This window comes from Plodia interpunctella, chromosome 6 (genome assembly GCF_027563975.2).
Source record: "Plodia interpunctella isolate USDA-ARS_2022_Savannah chromosome 6, ilPloInte3.2, whole genome shotgun sequence".
Lineage (NCBI taxonomy): Eukaryota > Metazoa > Arthropoda > Insecta > Lepidoptera > Pyralidae > Plodia > Plodia interpunctella.
Window position 1 is genome coordinate 7,356,328 of NC_071299.1, and position 19,846 is coordinate 7,376,173.

Genomic DNA, 19,846 nt, shown 5'->3' on the forward strand with positions numbered 1-19,846 from the left:
GGCGCATGATTCAACGGATTATGTGCCAGGTAAATAGTTATTTTAATGCTGCGATTGACACTGTGTGCCGAATAGCGCCTACACACTACATGTTGATATTTTTTATTCTACTACATAGCTATAGAAGCAGCGTTTATCTCATATTCCTAAATATATAAATTACCTTTAAAAAGGGATACTGGGTACTCTGTTGGAAATAAATAAAAAATTATAACAATCCAATTTAACAATTTTTGTTCAATATTTTTTCTTTTTAACTTTTGGTTGCCAATTTATATTACATTTACAATTAATTGCAACGCCTGAATTGTAAAAATATACATCGGTATCATTTTGAAGAGTGTTCGTCATGTTACAAAATAAAAAGATATACGCACCATTCGATGGTTATGACTTACGAAGAACCTATTTTTTGACTGTAAAGTTTTCATTAATGATTCATCGTATTCGGACCAACTAAAACGACAACGATGGGAAATTGTATTTTTAAATTATTTTAATATATACTAGTCATGTTTGTGTAGTCGTTTTAGCATTTATCTTTATTCATCTTTGTTTATACAGCATCGTCGAAAACTATCATAATAGCAAAGAAATCAAAGATATTTCTGAGCCTTTTAACTAAAAGATAGGTCTCTTAATTTTTAATTAATCGTATCGTTGTAGTCAATAGTGACAGTTTTTGACGATATTGTAAATGTTTAAACAGCAAAAGTGACTCTCTTACTGGGAGCGAAGGGCGTATGGGCTGCTTGCGTGGGCAATGGTTGTGGAGCCGGCGCCGGGGCCACGGGGGCTGCCAGTGGCCGCGCCGGGGACATTGGGGCCGAGCGCGGGGACAGCGATGGGGAATAAGCCGAGCCGATGGAGGAACCGAAGGGCTTCGGACCGGAGAGGTTGCTTGATGGCTGTCATCAATAAATTCCTCTTAGCCATGTCATATGCTAAATTGATGATAATACTAACATCAATGTAACCCTCGAAAAAAGTAGCATTTATTTATTTGGGCAAAACAAAAACGTCAATACTTACGCTGAACATTGACTGAGTGCCATTGAGGTAATTGTTATTCGTAGCCAGTGGAGGCAGAGGGGTAGAATATGAGTTAGTTGGAAGACGTCCACCCCTGCAAGTATAACATCAATATATAGAAATGTAACGGTATTAAAATGGTAAAAAATTAAATAACCTTATTCCAGCCACTGGAGTTTTGTGTCCATGCTATCCCAGATCTCACAAACAATTTTTGCTAAGGAGTCAAAATTATTAGAGAAATTTAACTGTATAGACAAAGCGTAACGATACCTATACAGAAGATGCTCATACGACTGAAATATACATATATTACCTATAGTTTAGCTGGAACATTGTGAATCTTCTTCAGATGTTCCAGATCTTCGATTTTTATACATCAACAGGAAATGCTCATCAGGCTGAACAACTTTCGTTAGGGCGTAATTTCTATATTTCCTATAGTTTAGCCGTACCATCATTGTTCTCCATCAGGTGTCCCAGTTTTCAAAATCATTTATACCCTATATGTTGCCCAGGCCTAATAGCTATATAACAAAAAAGTTTCATTCAAATCCGTCCAGTAGTTCCGAAGATTAGCGTGTATAAACAGAAAGACCTATAAACAGAGTTTTTTTTCAAATTCATATATTTTGTTGTTACTATGGCTGTATCGCTTAATTTTGTTTTTATGTAAATATATTTAATGTAAAGGTTTTTTTTGTCTACTGTTTTATTATATGTATATTGATTATCTAGAGCATACGTATTTTTTACAATTTTCTGACCTTGTCATCGTTTCTGACCTTGTCATTTGACCTGATCTTGTCTATTTAGAAAATACTTACGGAGGTACAGTGACGGGCTCTAGATTGGGCGCGGGCGGGTTTTGGCGCGCGACGAGTTTCGCGTGGATATCGCAGTACAACTTGCCATTCAGGTTGTAGTAGCCCTGGTTCTTCAGCGATGTCCCGCACGTCGAGCACTTGAAGCATTCCACGTGCAAGTTCTTGTCCTTGATGCGCACGAATACGCCGCTGCGTAACAAAATAATACGTCATTCAACAAGAAAATATTTCACCCAAATAATTTGAAACAATATCTACAAATTGGATGTATAATTACTTGTTTCTTCTGCACACCTATACTAAACAGACATGCTCACCAAAATGCTCGTGCTGTCCACCAACTCTGACAAGCGACAAAAATGGGTGTGCGCATCTATGAGCGAAGTGAGGACATGCGTAAGAATGAAGACCTACCAGCACTGTTACACAATCTGTTTTGCTCAATCTCCTAACTACAAGAATATGGTATTACGAATAAATGAAGACGATTGAATGATCAGATCAGTGATGAAGTACTTAGCAATGTTTAGCAAAAATATCTTATGTTGAATGAAATCTACAACCAACTGTTAGGCTCGATATTTCTACTAAAATATTTATTTTGTCATGGCTTCTTCACATTATCCGCAAACGAATTATACATAAGCAAGAAATAGATACAATGAGAAGCCACGACGAGAAGAACATATAACAGTTTAATCTACGGTCACTAGAACTAATGCACAGGTCGACACGGTCGCAAACACGTCTACGCATTCCTTGAATCGCCTCTTACACTATGTAGCGGTTACAGTCGGAGCAATAGGGCGTGTCATTGACGACGGGCAGGGAGCCGTGAGGCTGCGGCACGGCGGGAGCGCCCAGTGCGATGCGGCCGTCCGGCAGCACCTGGTGGCAGCCCACCGGGATGCTGGGCCGGTGCGTCTGCTCGGGCGCCAGCTGCTCCATGGCCGGCGTCTGTGTGCCCGCGGACGCGACCGGTGTCGGCGGCTGAGGTGGCGGCTGCGGCTGCGGCGTTGACATGACGCGCGGCGTGCGCGAGCGCGAGCGGTGCGTGCGGTGCAGGCTGCACGGTGTACCCGCGCGCGCCACGCTCGCTCGCGAGTAAAAGTGAGACGGCTCTGCCGGCCCGCAATGTTCAGTTATCATATTACAAGTCAAAGTCTGTACAAAACGCATTCCTCGGATAATAGGGAAATTAGTTCAAGGAATGAAACTTAGTCAAGACTGGGGCACGTGGGGACACATAACCTTCGTTGAATCGACATGGAATCTTTTGAACGATTGACCCGACTGAACCAATTCTGCGAAATTTGAAATCGAACGAGCTCGCGTTTGCCACCGTGTCGGTCGCGCTAGTCGTTCGACTTACGTGATGAGTCGTTCGCACTCCTCGCAAATGTTCTGCCCGGGTGGCAAGCCGCCGGTATTGTTGATGGGAGCGTCGGGCCGCGTCACGGGCGCCTGCACGTGGCGGAGCCCGCTCACCGGCGATGCCGCACTCTGGGTCACTTCTACTACATTTGCCAATTTAAATCTATTAGTTTAAAATTCCAAATGTTCAATTTATTATGATTTTTGTGACTAATAATGATAGCAGCAATGCCGTATGAAACGTAAAACAGTTTTTTTTTTAAGAAATTTCGATTTACTAATTAATACATCGATGATTTAATTATTATTACGACGAAGCAGAAATATCAGGTCATCATATTTTGTGGTCCGTGAATCGTTGTGGCATAGGTACGCAGTACATAAAGGTTGATAATGTTTTATACAATGTACATAGGTAAAAGTAAATTTACAAAAGAAGGAATATAAGTATATTGAACAGATAAGTCAACAATGCGATGGAGTGTATCATATATAGTTGGAAAGGATCGATTTATACCTGGTTCGGGGTCATTTTGCTCTTCTTGCAGAACCTTGAAAACGGCACTCTTCTCTGCATCATAGGTTTTTTCATTTTTCTTAAAGTTTACTCTGTCAATAAAATAATTCCAATGTTAAAAATGGATATATTCATGCGAATGTTTCGTATAGAGGTGTAGGTGTATTCAATTACTATGTTATTACTTAATATATACAAGGAATATTAATGCAACATAATTTATGACCGTAAAAATGCAAACACGTGTCAGTAATGTTAATTTGAACAACTATATCAAGTTTTCTCGAATCTAAGGGAAAGTTAACATAAATATTTTCTGAGATCTTTAAAAACCTTAGGGTCCCGTTATGATATCTAAAAGTTAGACTCCGATTTTCGGACCCCTAAAATGTTTTGTGATTAACGTAGGTATGGTTGGTAAAACAGTATTTTGAGTACAGGCTCAGAATACGTTATGACTGATCATGAATTGGATTCTGCTTACGTTTGGTAATACTCGTGTCTACTTTGCTTACTTGCTTTTCAAGAACTCCTGTCATAAATGTGGGTGTAGGATTGGGAAGAGGTTCGATTGTGAATATCACGACTTAAACGTTATAAGGAATAAGATCTAGACCTATGTAAACGCAAAAGCCGTATAACGCAACTTTTGAGACGCGATTGTGACTTGACGTTAGCAGAAACTTGTTCTAAGTCTTACAAAGAGAACATCAGTTGCATATTGCCTCACCCAAGTACTCCTCCAGCGAGCACCTCTGTCTGCGCCGACAGGGTCTCGGCAATAGTCTTGTCACTGTACATGTTGACGGGTGTGTTGTATTGCTTGTTTACTATGCTCTTCACAGAGTCATTCCCATTCATCTGCAATCAAGTTTCCATTATTAAGTGTGCGTTGATTCGCACTTAACCAAAGAAGTTTAGTATAGTAAAAATACGACTAATAAGTTCGAAGTTTTTTCTTAAAAGTTACCGTTATTTATATTATTATTCATTATTTATCATTATATTCACTATTATATTAATCCTTTTTGCGTTTTAACATTTTTCATTTTGTTTATTCCTTTGATGATCTTTTTCTGTGATCCTTATGAAACTTAATGATTATAACTAAGATCATAAAATGGTAAAAGATGAATCATATATTTGAAACGTATCTAAATTACAAAGTAGCAGGACTTTATCAAATATGGGGAAGTGTGAAAATGATACTTGTAAAGTAAACGTACGTATCCGAATGGTTTAGCAACGTTGTTGTGTCCGGATCCAAAAGCACGGCTGGGTTGAGGATTAGCCTTAAGGGATGTGCTGGTAACTGGAACAGGTGAAGCACCCAGGGGCCTAGATCCAGGTCTGGGCAGGCTTCCCGTGGGAGTCACAGAGGGGCGCCAAGTGCCACCGCCACTGACAAATGAAAGAAAAAAGTTGAATCGAAACTATTAAAAGCAATATTTGCTTTGCGTTTTATAAAAGAAAACGTTGGAGTTGCTGTTGTCAATTGTAATTTTAGCTAAATATTTATATCGTGCACTATTATACACCTTAATCCTTCCTCAATTACACTGTATATTGGTAAAAACTGCATGAAAATCCGTGTACTTAGTAGTTTTTGAGTTTATCGCGAACAAACATAGTCGCGGCAGAGGACTTTGTTTTAATTTGTAAGGATAAGGATGTGCAAAAAAAAACTTGATCATTTTCGAAATTTTTAAACATGTCAATTGTTGTTGATAAACGAACGATATTATGTCTACCTTTGTATGTTTATTACACAGCATAAGCAGCATTAAAATTGGTGTTGTGTACCGTGACACAAGTTTCATCGAGTTGTCCAGTGCCATAGGCACAGCCTATAAATAATTCCTAGGATACAGCCTATTTACAGTGACTAATATTAGATTACTTATGCAAAAAACATGTGTTCTAAATAATAACGATGAGTCAGAGTACTAAATGTGTTATTGTCATGAACCATTGTCCTGTCTGCATGTATAGTAATATTCCTTTTATTACTTAAATATGAACATTTGGTGCGACCTTATTTAGTCTTATTATATGCTCTACTGTGGCCATTACCAGTTTTGGTGTACATACCGATCATAATTTTGAGTTCAGTCCAGTAACATTTTCCATTCATGTTTTCGAAGCCTTTCTAAATTTATAGTTTTATATCTACCTATCTTGCGAAGATGTTCCTCTTGTGTCCTGAATGTGGAAATATATCGTTCTTGTCTTGCTCATTTACAATGAGCTACTGAACATCTGCCTCATCTGTGTCATAATAATGCTTTGCATCATGGAAAATGATACGACGACGTAGGACATGTGGACGATTTGATCACTGACAGACGGGAACGGTGAAACTAATTAAAAGCTTGTAAAGAATTAGTTTTAGTAAAATTATTTACCGTTGTACAGTGAGTTCGAGGTTGCCTCCGGCGGCGCGGATCGCGTCCTGAGCGTCCTGGTGGCGCAGTGTGTACACGTCGGTGTTGTTGACGCGGATCAGCGCGTCGCCTGCTTGCAGCCCAGCGCGCTCGGCTGCGCTGCCGCCATTGACCTGCCCAACATAATAGCAATCTTTAAAGGGAATTCCTAAGTACTGTACCTACTATGGAGTACCATTTTCTAAACGGTCATACCGTTTATAAAATTGTACTCCAGTCGGAAACATTATCTAAGTGACCTCGCGTCACCATAAGAACCGCAGGCGCCGTTAATGCGCCACACGCCTTGCGCACGCAAAGTGCATTATTATACTTACGTTATTATTGTTGATTGGCGATTCTTTCCAAACCCTAACTAATATTACGAAGAGATAAAAATTGTTGCTGGTATTAGCAGTAGATTCACTCAGATATGTAGAACAAACAATATGTGATTCCCACATTTTATTTAGATAAGGTTTTAGGTAATTCAACCGATGAAAAGCTGCAAACGTTGAGAAAAATACACAACGACTAATTTTCTCAAACTAATCGAACGAGCAAGCTATTTCAAGTAATACACTGACATTGGTAAAGAAGGCCTTGCAAATTCAACTAGGCAATTAAATAAAGGTGATGGCTAAGAAAATAACCAATAATAATTTAGTCCAACGCTGAGAAAAACCTCTTTTCGCAGAATAGTACCATTCTAATTATTTTCCTTTGAACCAAACTAAAACTATCCCATGAATTAAACTAACTAAAATTAATAAAAATTACAGACGTGAAATACCTGATTGTTGGTGTCCTGTACTACTCTCTTCAATGTCGCTATCATTTAGGCGTTCATATAAAATTTTACTGATAACAAAACTATTACTGAATCACGATTTATTGTTGCGATTATGCAACACCCACACAAATTCAATTTTAGTTTTATTCGCGAACATAAATAGCACTCTGGATCAAATGGCGTACGAGTTACTAAGCGTTGGATTTCAGCCAATTTGCTCTCTGTCATGTCACAGTTAGTAGGTGTACATACCGAGACACTAGATCAATCACTGAACAAAGTGCCGTATTATACGATTGCACATTTTCTGCTTGAAAAGGCATAGGTATTCATGACATTCCATGACAAATTCTTTGATACGAATTTAAGTGTTGATGTTGAGACTTTGTTAAGTGTGTCGGTAGAAGCCCAAACAGAGTTAAAGAAAATGAGTTTCAACTGATTTGAAATAATACCTATACAATTTTTATTATTTGTACTAGTACATCTCATATGAGGCTATTACTTAAAAGAAATTGCAGCGCAGCGTGAAAATTTTGCAGCGCCTAATTAGACGACGAATAAGGGTTTTTAGTGCGCTCATTAACGCCGTCTACATCGTTAAATAAGATGTTATTTTAAAATGCCTTATAAACGTAATTTATGTAAATGATTACCTGTATATTTGCTTCAAACCTTGGCACTTAACAATAGCACTTCGTTATAATTTAAGACTTAATTTTCTAGAGTAGACAGTCAGCTGGCACGCACTCCATCGGTCAACTAGTTGCTCGTGTCAATAACAACATGTGTCAGTAATATGTCCTTAGTAGGCCTTCCCCCTCCCGCATCCCCCCACACGGCTGTAAACAGCCTCCTTCCGGTGGCGAGGTGGTTGGCAGTGACCTCCACTGTCTGCCGATCCTGACAAAGAATATACCACCACGCGCAAATGTGACACCATGTAGCAAACTTAGGTATTTATTTTTTGCTATGCGTGAGAATATAGATTTATGAATAGCTACCCAGAAAAAAGTTTCAACATATATAACATAGAATATCCGTTGTTTGTTAATCGTACTAGGTATTACAGAATATCGATAGGTATAGACCACGGTAGAGACTAGAAATATTATTAGTTACAATCTCATTTAGTTAGTAATTATAATTATGACTTGCACGTGTCTTATCTTTTGATTAGGTGTGTAGACATAGGTAAACTCCAACAAAAACAATTACAGAAACATGAGGTTTTTAAGGATTTTAACAGGTATTGCAATCAACATTTTTGTTGTGAAACTTAGGACGAAAACATTTCCACCTTTGATCGAACTTCATCTCTGATAAGGGACAAGTGGCCACTAGGATCTTAGGATGTTCGCTCATTTTCTTCGTGTGAGGTTTTTAAATGTAAAATTTCTTTATACAGATGTATGGTCTGGAGTGCCCTTTATATTCTTTGTCGTGCCCTCTATACGGCGCCGCACGCGCTGGCCATATAAGGCAGCTGAACTACAGACGAGAATGAACCAGACGTTATATGCAGCCGCGCCGCGACCACGCGAGGCCATAATTCTTTTCTTTATATTCGCTGTTCTTCTCACAAAAAGTGGCACTCAAATTATATATTTTTGGAGCTCTTTTGGTTTATGTATGGAATCTTTATTGTGAAAGCAGATGGGCACTAGCTGGTATGGAGAAAACTGGTTGATTTCATGGACACGGGTGCTTTCTGCTGCACCCAATCCATTTTTTCCTGTATAAGTCATACAATATCAGCATTTCTTATTATATTTTATATATAATTATCTTGTAGATCTTGTATCAGATTTTGTAAGTATGAATTTATTCATGCATGCATATTTATGTAAGTGCGTTAGTTACATCTTGATAAATTGTATTAGTCACCAACGGACCAACTCAATCATCAGAAATCTAACAACGGGTAATTAGAAAATACCTAACAGTGGCAATGGCGATACCTAATCCGCAAAAGGCGTTGTCGCCGCACCGTGTTCTAATTTCAAAACAAATCCCTGCCAGTACGTGACTCAGATTGTGTTTAGAACGACAACCCGATCAGTTGCGTAACGACCACCAACAGCCTGTTTCCATGAGGTTTCGCCCAATAACAGTGAATCTAGTAGCAATCACATAATTACCTCTTCAAGTCAGTTATTAAACAAAGATCGGACAATCGGATGCATATATACCTACCTGCACTCATTTTGCCAAGAAATTATAGAGGCTGCTTCTTTTTTCTCGATCGATAGGTAGCTACTCAGATTTAAACATGAAACATAACACACACACACACTACATGAACAAACTTAGGTAATTTATTTAAAAAACCTACATTTGACAATTGCGGTAAAAAAATGCGTTCCATAGTAAGCCAACACATCAACTTTAGGTAAATCTCCGAATATTCGGTCTACAGTTATAAATAAAAAAAATGTCTATACGTTCTGGCTCTAATTCTAACGCTAAAGACACGAGATGCCCGGCCCGGCAGTTCAATGTTGTTATTGAAAGATTATCTGCAACGATATCCGTAAAATGCTGTCATTTTATTAATAAGGAAAGTTATTAGGTCTTGGGTCATACATGGAAGCCAGCTTATGGTTTCACATTGAAGACTATAATGTTACATCTGTTTTAGTAACATAAATAGACACTCTATAAGAAAACATAGTTATACTTATTTTATGAGAAGGCGAGCGTCATTTTATAGCCGATGCCAGGAGTGAAAGTATTGGTGACGCAATCCCTCCAGGAATGCAGTCTGGTTAAAACCTGTCTCGATTAGAGGGACGTCCCGATGCTCTTCCTAAGTATTGCAAAGAATTTTATGCACTTTTTACTTTCCTTCATATACACTTATATCGAAGTGCAAATTCTAAGCGCGATTTGTAAGTAACTGATGTAACTGCGTTGGAAAAACCACTTACATGTATGCATTATTTCCGAGAACCTTCAAATCAAACTAACGAAGTCACGGTTTACTTTGAGGAAGTTAACTGGAATTAGGAAGAATTCGTGTTTTAAGTTGAGGATGATTTTACATAAAAATGTCGACACCGTTTATAATTGATGTGAAAGTCAAGGTCTCTCAACAAAGTGATCGAGAGAAAATGCCTGGACGCACGTGACCGTCCCCGTGTTACGATGAGCTATATTGAGTGATGCACGCGGCACCACGCTCGACCATTACTTATCCTTCGTCAGTAAAACGTAAACAATATTTTAAATATGCACAGACTCTGCAAGATTTCTGATCTTAGATCTGTCTCTGAGTCTAAGGTTTATTCAACAGTTTTTTTTATATCTCGGCCGGAACTTATCCACATCATGGATGCTATAAATATTTACTTCCAAAGATTGAAGACGTTATATGCTATGCTTAGAAGTTTAAAAAGTACGAATTGTAAACAATCCAATTATATACGTATGAATCCCCAAAATAAATAGTAAAAGCAAACATTTGTATACCATGTGATCTCGATATATCCCGGATTCTGTGGTGAGTGGGCTGTCAAAATCAATGTTGCTTCATGTCCAATTATTACAAATGCAATATCGCGAGCAGAAGTACCGTTTGCTCGATGAGGTCCATCATCATTATGGTCAATATTGATATTGTTAAACGGATTGTTGTCCTACAAAAGATAAATAATCTCTGTTCATTTGCGGTTAATTAAGTACACCAATAGGGTCTTAAATATTTGGCCCTTACTTTCATCTACATTATTCCATGGCCCAGCTTATTATTTGATTTAGGATAAAGTATCAATTCTTCTATTTATATTTTTAGAGAACGCCATAAAGATCTAAGTCATTAAAATATTCTTCTCAAGTACACGTCGACATGTATTCGTGTATATAGGATATAAGCAATGTGCAATGTTCTACTTCACATGTCTAAATACCCCACCTGGGAACCCAGTTCTAATGAGATAATTTGCTTCAGATAATGTTAATTCTCGGTACTAAGTAACTGTTATGGTAACATCGACACAGTATAGCCAACTACATTTGGGTCAACAATGATAAATGGGGATATTTCGCAATTTTATTCGGTCAGTTCACTATACATCAAATTCTGATTAATTTATGTTATTTGAGTATGGCAATGACGCGTTAAATTTTCGCAGGAGAAGTTATAAAATTATTTTTTAATATTGTAAAAGATTGAAAGGCCCAGATTAGATGTATTTTTGCATGAAACAGAGTAGGACTTTTACGTAGAAAGTTTTTCATTAAAGACTTGTATAGGTACCAGTGTTTGCCATATTGTATGATTTAGTGATACCTACATTTAAGTTCTAATCTTTGAAAGTCCGTCATCAATTCACCTTTAGTTACTTACCTATGTACTTATATAAGAAACAGAAAGAATCGACAGCTTTTGTTTGTCCTTATCCATTAATCGTGTCAAAGCTAAAACATTATGGAGGTCATGTAACAGTTAATGAGTTTGTAAAAGCATTATAAGATACGGGCTTAACTAATCGTGAAACCATATGAGTCATTTTGGAGTCAATAAATAAACGATATGGGTAGACCCGTTATAGTGTTGATACTTACAATAATTAATACGACTTATAACAGCATCTATTGACACTATGTTAAAAAGTGATTGTCATAGGACTTAATCGTGTGTGTCATTGCAGAAATAGCACACATTAAACTTAGGTATGTACTTGATGACATCGCTGATGCTGTTCGCATCTTTGCATACGTGAAATACTTTTATTTCAATCCTATGTCCCAGCGACATCATTTTCTTCATATTAATCGTTTATAAGAAAGTAGCTGACTATAAAGTTTGTTACGTGTTCTTCATTTCTAGAACGGGCTTTGTCAGTTTTTTTATCGTTTAAGTCAGTCCACAATACGGGAATCCCAAATGTGTGACACACGAAGAGAACTGAGAGGTTTAATTGCGTCGGCTTCGCTTTATGTAAACTTTCTTGGTAAAGCTTTCTATCAACGCACCTGTTGTCGAGAGTAAAATCTCTTTTACACCCTTGAGCCAAATGGCAGCTGCTGGATATAAGATCCTTACGGGTGATTTGTTTATCTCGACTTTCTGGAAAATTATCAATGTACAATATACTATAACCAACCATACTGGACCACATGCAAATAATGTTTATGTTTAGCCATTGAGATCAGGTAAATAAAAAATAATGTAAATTATTTACTTAGTTTATCAGAAAAATAAATAAAGAAATAGTTATATCAAAATATTACAAATTACATACTCAGATCATAAGTATCATAATTTTGTAGCTATTGAAGTACTACCTACTGTTTCAGATTTAACCGAGTTGATTTCTTGCACAAGGGAAAGAAGAAACTTGGCTGTTACAATTGTTTACTGCACTATCAAATCAGATGACGCCGGCACGTTTGCAATAAAATGGCTGCTTCGTCCGGCGAGCTGTGGTTTTTTGTTAGCCGGTCGATAGCCGAGCGTGGGCGCAGGACACTCCACTCTCATTCCAAGTACTTAGGCCTCTTGCTTTCAAATGTTATTTTCTTGAACATTTGACTTGCAAGTTCTTTCGTAACGAGCTTATTGACTTTTAAATTCCAGAACTTTGTATGACTTTTGTTTTGACTTTTAAAAAACTGAGTGTATCTCTATCTCGTGGGCTGCAACATCTTTTGACCCAAGATGATCAAAGAGTCTAAATATGCGAACAGTTTTTTATTATTTGGCAATATTGATTAGGATTGAATTTATATTTATTTCCAAAGTTCCAACTAACAGTGAAGCAGATTTCTATAAAGTAAAGGTTTTAAAGATAACCTTACCTTTTGAACAACTAGTGGAGTGCCGAAGTCCTTGCCCCCCTGCAGCCGAAAGCCCAGAGGCTGCTGGTCCGACTTGTTCAGACGCACAGTGATCAACTGTGCCATCTGCGAACAAACCAATTGCAAGTTGTAGAGTTTTATGACCAGATTTTAATTTTTTTCGACCCCTACGTCATATCTACGTAACTTTCTAAGGTCTAGGATTTTCGGAAAGCTAGCTAAAATCTTATTAAGTAGGTCTATTCATATTTCAAATTCAAACACTATCTTAGCCCGAGCTTTTATATTTCATAATTCTTTCATAAAATTTTAATTCAATTTTAAACAGATCATAGTCAGTGATTTGGATTTCGTTGTTCGTTTTTCTCTTATGAAATATTTCAATAGCGGCTGCCACTGCGCACTGCAGCCCGACATTTGATCGACCCAATTGGAGATTTATTTTCTCCCGGCCCGCTGACCGCACCGCTCTGTAAGTATTCAGACATCGTGCGATCTATTTTATCTTAGATCAAGATCTAAGTGTTAACCGAAAGACATTAGTGAAAGGAGGCTGAGAGAACTTTCGTTTATTTACAAGGAATAAACAATAACCAAATCATTTATCAGTTTCCACGGGCCTGATTCTGTCCAGAGATATTTTAAATTTGATTAGTCAAGGAATTCACTATTCACTGATACGATCTCGGCCGGGCATCGCTTGATGAGGTTTTCGCTCTTCAATAGATAATCATAGTCACTCACTAGGTACTGATAAGAAAATCAAACGTGTAGATGCTGTGTATTGTATAATTATGTCCGCTTTCATGTAAAATTAATTACCTATTTTCGAATTTAGTATAAACTAGATTTTGAATATAATGAAAATTGCGTTTATTTTTGCTTTAGGTAATTAGGTAGGTAATTTACCTTTTACATTTGTCGCAAGCATAAAGATCCAGCGCATACTAGCCCATGTGTCGTCATTAATACCTAAGTACAAAGTTAGACTACCGTCTAGTATTCAAGATTAGGTTGTATTTTACAAAAATAAACTTAAAGTCACCACTATAGCACAGTATAGGTAATAAAGAAAGATTAGGTACCTACCTACTTAATAAGTACAACAAAATAAGCCGGATGTAATGGAAAGCGATATTTCAATGGATCGGATAGGTTAATGATCAGAGATTTCTTGGTCAGATGACCTTTAATGCGGGAGATTCATAATTATAATGATGGCCAGATGAGGGATAGCATCTGAGGTAGGTAATTCAATAATACAGGGAGGCTGATGTTGTTACCTACCAACTTAAAACGTGGCATTAATTCGTTCATTCTCGGGAAAGAAATAGAGGTAAATAAGCAGAGTAATTAATTCATACCCAATTTACCAAAAAACGTTGTTATTTCCAATAACTTCGATTTAAAACAAAGCAGTTAAATCCGAAATAGTAATCTATAGTTTTCTATAGTCGGAAATTGTGATTATGCATTTCGTCCAGATAACTTCTTACACCTACTACTTAATTTTTTATTTCTACTTTGTTTCTAGAGACAAAAACACTGAACAAAACCCTTCCTACAGCTGACTGTAGGAAGGGTTTTGTTCAGTGTTTTTTGTGTCTGAACACATCAGAATGAAAAAATCACGCATATCCGAAATGATTTGCATGCAGAGCCAACAAAGCAGTAATATTTGTTTACTTATTTGATTTTAGCTGAGAACCCTTAGCATCGGCTGGCGTCGCTGCCAATCAAGAGGTCGCGCCACTCCTCAACTGACAGTACAGCTTCATCAATTCACTTTCAAATCACAATAAAAATATTAAGTAAACCATTAAGCGACTTGTTTTGATCGTTGCAATGGTTGTCCTAACAATCTTCTGTTTTGCAATGACTATAGGCAAATGTCATTTTCCTCATTTTTATATAATTGCAAATTATGGATGTTTTATTGATCGTTTTTGACGATATTGCAGCTGTATCTCTGAATTAAAATTTATTTCGTTTTCCACAATGCCTTTGTTCGTGTCGTGACTTAACATCTGCCACAAACGACTCTCTTATCTCGAGAATGCCAGGTGATAATTTATTAAAAGTAGCCTCTTTTCAACTGATAGTCTAATGTGTTTTTACATTGAATGGTTTTGCTACGCCATGTAAAAGTACATACATACATATTGTAGGCTTAGTGATGCTGGTTTTTTAATTATTATCTCAGTTTAACAAAGTAGCATCAGATAAAAAACAAAACACAGGATAGAAAACCACACTTCCTGTTAAGTTTCCCAACAAAATAAGAAGGTACAGTACATATCTAAGTAAATATTAAAAATGAATTTCCAAAGTACTTAAGTGAGTTTTCGACGATTTCCAAAAGATTGGCAATGCAGTAACTATAATTACCTTCTGCTTCAGCTGGTGCCAGCTGCAGCGATGCAAGCACAAATCTAACACTTTCCAACGCGTTGTAAACAAACTTATATTACGCGACCTCGGTTTGATGTTGTCAGACGAAAGTAAAAAGGTATGGTAAACACGATGACTCGGCCCTCGGCCCAGCGCCTGCCTATCATATTTTACAATCTGTAATTGAACAATCGCAGGCTTGAGTGCTTTACGCATACGATTTCTTCAGACCGATAGTTCAAAGAATTTCCTCACGTCAACCTCTATATTATGCAAGTATGGTGCGTGATGTTTACTCGAATATCGTTTGACTTTTTCACAGTATTGTTAGTCATGCATTGATCGGTGACGTCACGTATGAGTAACCGCAAGAGCTCGCGACCACCGTTGATAGTCTTGAAACCGATTATCTTGGCCGGTATTTGGGCGAGATGAGATTCCTTTGTGAGACGACTGGGTCAGAAGTAATATAACACATCTCGATTGTATACTTATTAAGCACTCAGGCTCATGAATTGTTATATTGGGGAAATTTTATAACCGTTTTAAAACCGAATAAAACGGATGTAAAATTTCCATTTAATACTCCTACATAATAGGTAAAGATGAGACCAGCTTTCTTACATACGTACCCGTTTAAAACCGTTACAAATATATAAGTAGCTATTTAAATGTAACTCTTTAAAAGCTATTAAGTGTGAGAATTGAGAAAGTACTTCGTTGATTAATCAGTTTTGTCATCGAAGATAAATAGGTGTAATAAATAAACCAGTTTTTAAATGTGTAAATTGGTTTCTATTCAACATCTCATCCTAAACCTCATTCTTTTTATAGGTACCTATATATGACATAAACTTATACATACCTAGTATTTAGTTTTCCCGAAATGGCGAATTTCCCAACGGAAAAGTAGTAGACTTCGCAGTTAGCAAATTAAGGTAGGTTGTTGTTAAAAGTAAATAGAAACATGTATGATCAGCAACAGTATTCTCAAGCTGACATTTTTTACACTTAACTTGATACGTGAAAACTCAAATATTCACCCACTTGTCAACATTTTGTAAAAAAGTATAGTAAAGTAAAGGGTGTGTAGGATTATTGTCACCGTTGTTATTAAAGTTAACGATGACAGAGTTGATGCATGTGCAATCCAGACGAAGAGGTATGAGGACAATTTATGAGAAATATTTGCTGCCCAAAGAGATGATGTCATTGCCAGGTTTTAATTAAAATACATACGTGTAACTAAAGACATGTTTGCTCAGCTGCGGCCTTGTGAGGTCAATCTGCCATACTTGTGTTGTACCGATACAAAGACTTTGGAGACTGGGCTTTCACCGCTTTGTTACTTTAATCAGTGGGATAGGTACAAATTTACACTTGGTTGCGTAGACGCATGCTTGCTGCATGCCAGTTCAACTGCATGCAGGGTGTCGCAAGCGCTGGCGTCCGATGTAGTGCGACTGCGCAGTTGATATTCCATGTTGCCAGAGTTATGGCGCCATCGAGATGGACTTTGGTGGTTTGGTTTGTTTGTGCTTTGATGGTTTTGCTATATTGGAGTTCAATTTGTTATTTTTATGACTGTATTTTTTATTACTGAAGGAAGTATATTTAAACAGCAGTTTAAAAAGACTGCCTTATTTTAACTTAGGTTGATAGTTGCACCGTTAAATATGTAGATGCCCTAAACTGAAAATTATTCTTACATAATACCTATTTATTACACATAGACATTAAGAATATCGAAGTATTTAGTACCTATTGGAAATTGAACAAAACAGTGTCGACTCAATTACATCTCACAGAATTAATAATAATATATCTATACCTAGATCATTTTAATGTGTCAGATGTAAAATTAAACCATTAATTTACAATAGTACCCAATACATTGTCTGATCATATGAAATATAAATCAATGTTCCATACTTTGTAGTTACCTAGTTCGGTGCCGCACTTTGGAACAATATTACTAGGTATGTGCAAATTATTTATTATATCCGAAAATTAAGATAAATTTTGTGATATTATCAAAATGAGCTAAAATTATAGTAGTAGTAAGTAGATATCTACGAATATAATAATATCTAAAATAAGTAGATATCTACGAATCTACACTACTTACCTACGTTTCGTTAGACGTACGGTAGTACGTTTCCCCCTATTAGGCAGTTGTGTTCCGAGTACAAATAGGTATAAAGAATTGACATAATGTCCTGTGTGTAGCGAATAAATTTCACAAACCACCGCGCATATTTTTTTATCTTGTCAGCATAACTTTTGCATTTAAGAGGACCCTCTGTAAATATTGACATAATGGTTTCCGCAAATCGAGAGGTCGACAACCCAAGTTTTGTTTTGTTCCTCGATCCATTTCTGAAGCGCTGCACTGCACTGGGCGGCTTGCTTGAGGTTTATACCGACTTCCTGCGTCGTAAAATGGCTAGGTATTAATATTTTCTTAGCAGACAGTATATTTAGGTAACCTCGTATTATTTCTGTACAGTGTCGCCCATGTCGGTGGCGTAAACTTGGCACTTCATGGACTTCGCTGACAACTGTCAGCATCTCTCCTGAAAACACTCCAGAATTTTGCGTGGCACATTTGATGTTGGGTAACTTATTGTATAACGTCGGGGTGTCAATAACCCTCAAAATGCAAGTTAGAACCTTGGCGTATAAAATTAGATGAGTTACGAAAGAGTTGGCGGACGGCCATCGCGCCGAGCGACCGCGCGCTTCACTGATAACATGGATTTCGAGTCTTTGTCGAAGTGAAGTAAAAGGAAAAACGGAAATAATCATTTGTTGTAGGTATGTTGTATTGTAATTCATACGACATAAGGTCAAGGAAGATCATTAGAATGGCATCACTTAAAGAAAGGGATCTTGCCATGAGCCGGATATATTTATTTGCTTCACGGACCTTATTTTCGCAACTTTGCAACGTAAGACCTTTACGAAAAATAATATGAATTTCATGTCAAAATAAACATGTTCACTGTAAAAAGCTACAACAATTGTGTTTATCTTATCTACTTTCGCACTTGTACTAGTTATTAGTGCTAAACTCCTTCATGAATGAATTTATCTGTTTTTCTGAATGGGTCTGCCAAGTTCAATGTTATCAAAGTGCTTAAAATACTTTACGCCAATCCACTACACTAAAATATTCAAAGAAACCTTAAATCGTGTTACTAAGCTGAGATCTGTCGTATCGTAGGTTTTGTGAATAGAATTATAGTAATTTGGCAAACGACCAATAGTTTGCTATCAGTCTATCCCCAGATTCCTTCACAATTCTGAGTCGCCAATTTTTGCTTATTTTTAGAATTGGGTCGTGGTAACGTTAATAGATGACCCAATCAATCTTCAGCCTGCAATTCAATGCTTTTAGTTATGTAATGAAGGAATGGTATAAGTATACCGCAGCGGGTCTAAGTCGGTCCTTAGGCCAGCTTCGAAAAAATTGGTAATATAAAAGAGTCTCGCAAAAAGTTGAATCTGTCCTGCATATGCCGCATTCGATAATTTAAAAACATCCTAACAGGCCAACATAGGTAGATTGAGCCAGCCAATTAGGTACAACAGTTTCCACGTTATCCCGACAAATCTCGACCGACTCCTATACCATTTTTAGATATTGAAACTTTACGATTAATTATGACTAATTTGAGAGAACAAATAACTGGAACAAAGAGCATTTGATGTCTAGTATTATTTGCGGAGCGGATATGGTAGATGAGCTCGATCGCGCACTGGCACATTGACATGTTTATGAATGGCACACTGAACTGCGCTCGGGAACTCACTCAACCGCGTTTTATAGGAATTTGTATGCTCAAGTTATCTGCTTAAATTATTTTAAATGATCTTTGAACATACCTAGTAAAGATGTTTTTTATTAAAGTTGTGTATTTTGTAAGTTTTGTATTTTTGACACAAGCTTTCATTGTCGCAAACGAGATCTTGTTGCATTCAGGGCGTGACAATAAAACTGGTGGGTGAATTTCCGTTTTGAACTCCGCCGCGAGCTGTCATTAGTGTTTAATAACAGATTAATAACAGATTTTACAAATAAGTAAAGTACTGCTACAATATTAATTTTATAAATGCTTAATTAAAAAATAAATATTCTTTATTCAAAAAAATTGTCGGACTCTAATGAAACGCTACACGCCGCATTTAAACGCTCGTGCAATTCACCCTTGTCCATGCAGTAAACTGTAGAAGACACTCCTCCCTCCTTGGCCCCAATCCAGAATACAGCGTCAAATCATGCTTATCATAATAAGGCACTGTAATGGAAACCGACACTACGTTGAAAATTTCAACTCTGTAGGACAATTAAAGCTTGTAATACCTGTGCGCCTTCAATAAGATTAATGTGCACATGCATAAGATGTGTACTAATACATTACATACATTAGGTACTAACCTAATTATAGAAACTATAAATACATAAGTATATTCCTCTATTAGTACTTAGTTACTATTTATTGTAATAAAGTAGGCCCATGGGATAGGAGCTATAATCTTACATACCCACGGGATGTTATGAATCAGTAGAACGGAAAAATTACTGAATAAATATTTTTCAATAAATCTATGAATTACATATTAATTATTAATAATTAATAATTTTTTATAAATCATGAATGAGTAATTCATTCCCATTTTGTCA

The 19,846-nt window shown here is 37.0% G+C and overlaps 1 protein-coding gene across 13 annotated transcripts in view; it reads right to left on the reverse strand.

Annotated features, from left to right (window-relative positions):
* The window catches only part of Zasp52 (Z band alternatively spliced PDZ-motif protein 52), a 33,543-nt gene that overhangs the window by 8,725 nt on the left and 4,972 nt on the right, over positions 1–19,846 (reverse strand). For 5 of the 13 annotated variants that reach the window (XM_053746572.2, XM_053746568.2, XM_053746576.2 and 2 more), the window contains exons 2-10: positions 12,769–12,873; positions 6,156–6,307; positions 4,977–5,151; positions 4,481–4,611; positions 3,751–3,842; positions 2,635–2,980; positions 1,860–2,048; positions 1,033–1,126; positions 728–908 (exon numbers count right to left, since the gene is read on the reverse strand). In XM_053746572.2, coding sequence (XP_053602547.1) covers positions 728–908; positions 1,033–1,126; positions 1,860–2,048; positions 2,635–2,980; positions 3,751–3,842; positions 4,481–4,611; positions 4,977–5,151; positions 6,156–6,307; positions 12,769–12,873 — 1,465 coding nt within the window. Of the gene's footprint in view, positions 1–163; positions 188–727; positions 909–1,032; positions 1,127–1,859; positions 2,049–2,634; positions 2,981–3,231; positions 3,377–3,750; positions 3,843–4,480; positions 4,612–4,976; positions 5,152–6,155; positions 6,308–6,966; positions 7,124–12,768; positions 12,874–19,846 lie in introns of those variants that run through there. The other 8 variants (XM_053746570.2, XM_053746577.2, XM_053746582.1 and 5 more) reach the window with 5 other exon arrangements.